Source organism: Melampsora larici-populina (assembly GCF_000204055.1).
Source record: "Melampsora larici-populina 98AG31 unplaced genomic scaffold MELLAscaffold_4, whole genome shotgun sequence".
Classification (NCBI taxonomy): domain Eukaryota; kingdom Fungi; phylum Basidiomycota; class Pucciniomycetes; order Pucciniales; family Melampsoraceae; genus Melampsora; species Melampsora laricis-populina.
In genome coordinates, this window is record NW_006768768.1 from 2,054,383 (window position 1) to 2,057,174 (window position 2,792).

A 2,792-nucleotide genomic window follows, 5' to 3' on the forward strand; every position below is an offset into this window, starting at 1 on the left:
CCATACCTGAACCCGGCGTCACACGCTTGGGAGGTGGGCGTCATAGAGCTTTAGAACGATCCAAAAAGGATGACGCCGACTGTCCCAAAAACCGGCTTCAGAATCTTTCTGAAGCCTTTGGAGCTCTGTACAGGTTCCTCCTGGTTCCTCAGGTTTTTCCGAACTGTACAAATTCCAGCTTAATCCGAGCTAACGAAAACCGGTGTCATTTGGTTTTCCAAGTCGGCGTCTTTTATCAATCACCTTTGAAAAACTCGACAAGTTTTGGAAAAAAAAACTCACAGGTTTTTTTTGAAAACTCAAGCGTTTTCTCTTTTTCCAAAGTCATCAATTCTGCAAAGGGCTGTAGTTCATAGTACAAGTTAAATCACTACACTTTCCATCCCATAGACACCAGGTCAAACTGCGTGCCTTGCGTAAACTGTGCCATGAATAGACATTTGCTTTTGTACGTAATAACGAGCCACCGACCAGCAGGCATTCTTTGTACCTTCGATTTCCCCAAACTTACATGTAAATCCCTCGCCAAAGGCTCGAGGCTTGCAATTTCCTCCTCACAAAATTTCCGCAACATCATGACGGCGAGGGACTTACTTAAGATTGGAATTTCCCCCTCACAAAAGTAACTAATTGCACTTGCCACTCACGCAACATCAAAGTACAAATATGGGATTGTATGGCATATGTACACCCTACTTCAGAACCCAACACACAAAAGGCCAAGATTGTCCGCCGGTGGCGCTAGGTGGCGCCACTCTATGCCGCAAGAAATGCCACAGCCCATTTTCAAAATCACGTTCTCTAGGACCAGACAGGAGAAAGCATATAAATAGACTCCACTTTGAGATCCATAACAGTCCCTAATCATCGTATTTTGTCGAATCACACGGATCTTAGACTGCTATCAGTTGAAACATCACAATTGACGCTGTTCTTCCTCTTTTCCTCTACCCAAAATGCTTCATGTCTTCCTAAAGATCTCCTTTCTATTCTTGTGCCTGTGGATTCATGTCCTGAACGGGCGCGAACTTATTGGGTGTAACAGAAAGCTTGAAAAGCTCGGACCTAAAAGCAACACCGCAGGTATTTAATTTCATTTTTGTCTTTACTGCCTTATAACTCCGGCATCAATTTCACCCACAACTAATGGAACCTTCTTCCGGTCGCTCATATCAATAGTATGCGAAGTTGATAACGGTAAAATAACAACGTATCACTGTAAATATGCAAGTTGCTGGAATGACAGTAAGCGTTTTACAATCCAATCTACATCACCTTTGAGATCTCACCGCAAATCTGATGAAGGGGTATCTGTTTTGTGTATTTCTGTTAGATCATCAATGGGTTTTTATCACTGGCTGTCAGCTCCCCGGTTCCGATGGCGCCTTCAGTGACCAAGATTGTGCCCAATATGAATACCTGGGTGTGTTAGGTTATGGTCAGTACCCTCAATTTTGAATCTTACGCTCCTGAGAAAGTTTCTTATGCGAGGTTCATCGTTTGCATCTGAATGGGGAATGTTTAGGTTGCACCAACCCCGGGAATGTAACTTATCGCTGCCCTTATTGGGATCCTACTACTGTGCCATATCTGAGTCAGTCCTTTTTCCTCTTCAATCAGACGCTCACTTCGCTGAAAATTATCTCTCCTTCCAGCCTGTAGCGATTGCACGCTGAAAAAGTGATAGATCACACGCCTATGAATGAAGGTCTCTAATACCTCAAGAACACTAGAAAGGAAAATGGCTGAAGATTCACTAAATCAATGGGGTCTCTCAGACATGTGCTGCCATGTCTTGAGTCTCATTGATTTGTTCCCTTATTTATACCTTTTTGTCGAGAAATAATGATGATACATAAAAAAAATTGAACGTCTTACAGCCAGTGGCCCAGGATCCGTCATTAGATAGAAAGTCAAACCAACTTTGTTTCCTTTAAATTATCATCATCACCCCTTAAAGCATTTTCTAGGTATAACAAAGATATACCTCACTCAATCTCCTTCTCTCACTTATCTTCATCATATATCTATTCTTGTCTACTCCATCAAATGTAGTGGTCTACTTTGCAGGACCATCCAAGCCTTCCGAATACAATAACACTTCCATCTGCTACGATTAGACACTTCTCTTGTAATTGTAATTGAGATTCATGATCATTTGGCTTATAAAGACGTCTAGTGATTTATTTGTTACATCATTATACACTGGCGACTGCAAAGATGTTATGACGTCAATGTTTGACTTTGTTATGAAAAGCCCTTGTGTGCTATCTACCTTGATCTTTTTCTTTTATCGAGCTCGAACATTTTTCTTCATACAATATTATTTACTTCAGATTGTTCTCATTTTAGTTCGATCAAGTGCTCAGCTTTTATTAAGCTGGCTACCTGATTTTCGTAGGCAATATTCACTTTAAGTAACTCTATAGATGTTTCCTCAAATCACAGGGCTGGAAGCAACGTGCTCTCCTAGACTTATTCATACGCGGCCCACATCAGTCCTTCATTTTCCAGACAAACTTCAATCAAGAACTCCTTGATGATTGTTCTGCATCTTGTAGCATCCACCGCCAAGAACCGGCTATGGACAAAGAAAAATGTAACTCAGACTCACATTGACCGTTGTGATCAACTAGAGCAAGAAGAGGAGTAAATGGCAAAAGAATGCTAATGTTTTCTTTGTCCAATACACCTGATCGGCATCCTGATTCATCAGGACGAGAAAGTCCGACCGAGATCAGAGCTCTTGCTCAAATGCCAAGAGATATGTACAAGTGGTGCCGGAAAAGATA

The 2,792-nt window shown here is 41.6% G+C and overlaps 1 protein-coding gene across 1 annotated transcript; it reads left to right on the top strand.

The window, feature by feature from the left end:
• Positions 1-956: 956 nt before the first annotated feature.
• On the top strand, positions 957-1,684 carry MELLADRAFT_123542 (uncharacterized protein; the record flags this gene model as incomplete). The annotated part of the gene is made up of 5 exons (XM_007405546.1): positions 957-1,083; positions 1,180-1,245; positions 1,334-1,438; positions 1,526-1,594; positions 1,656-1,684. The coding sequence occupies 5 exons, from the start codon at positions 957-959 to the stop codon at positions 1,682-1,684; spliced, it is 396 nt and encodes a 131-aa protein (XP_007405608.1).
• Between the last annotated feature and the right edge of the window lie 1,108 nt (positions 1,685-2,792).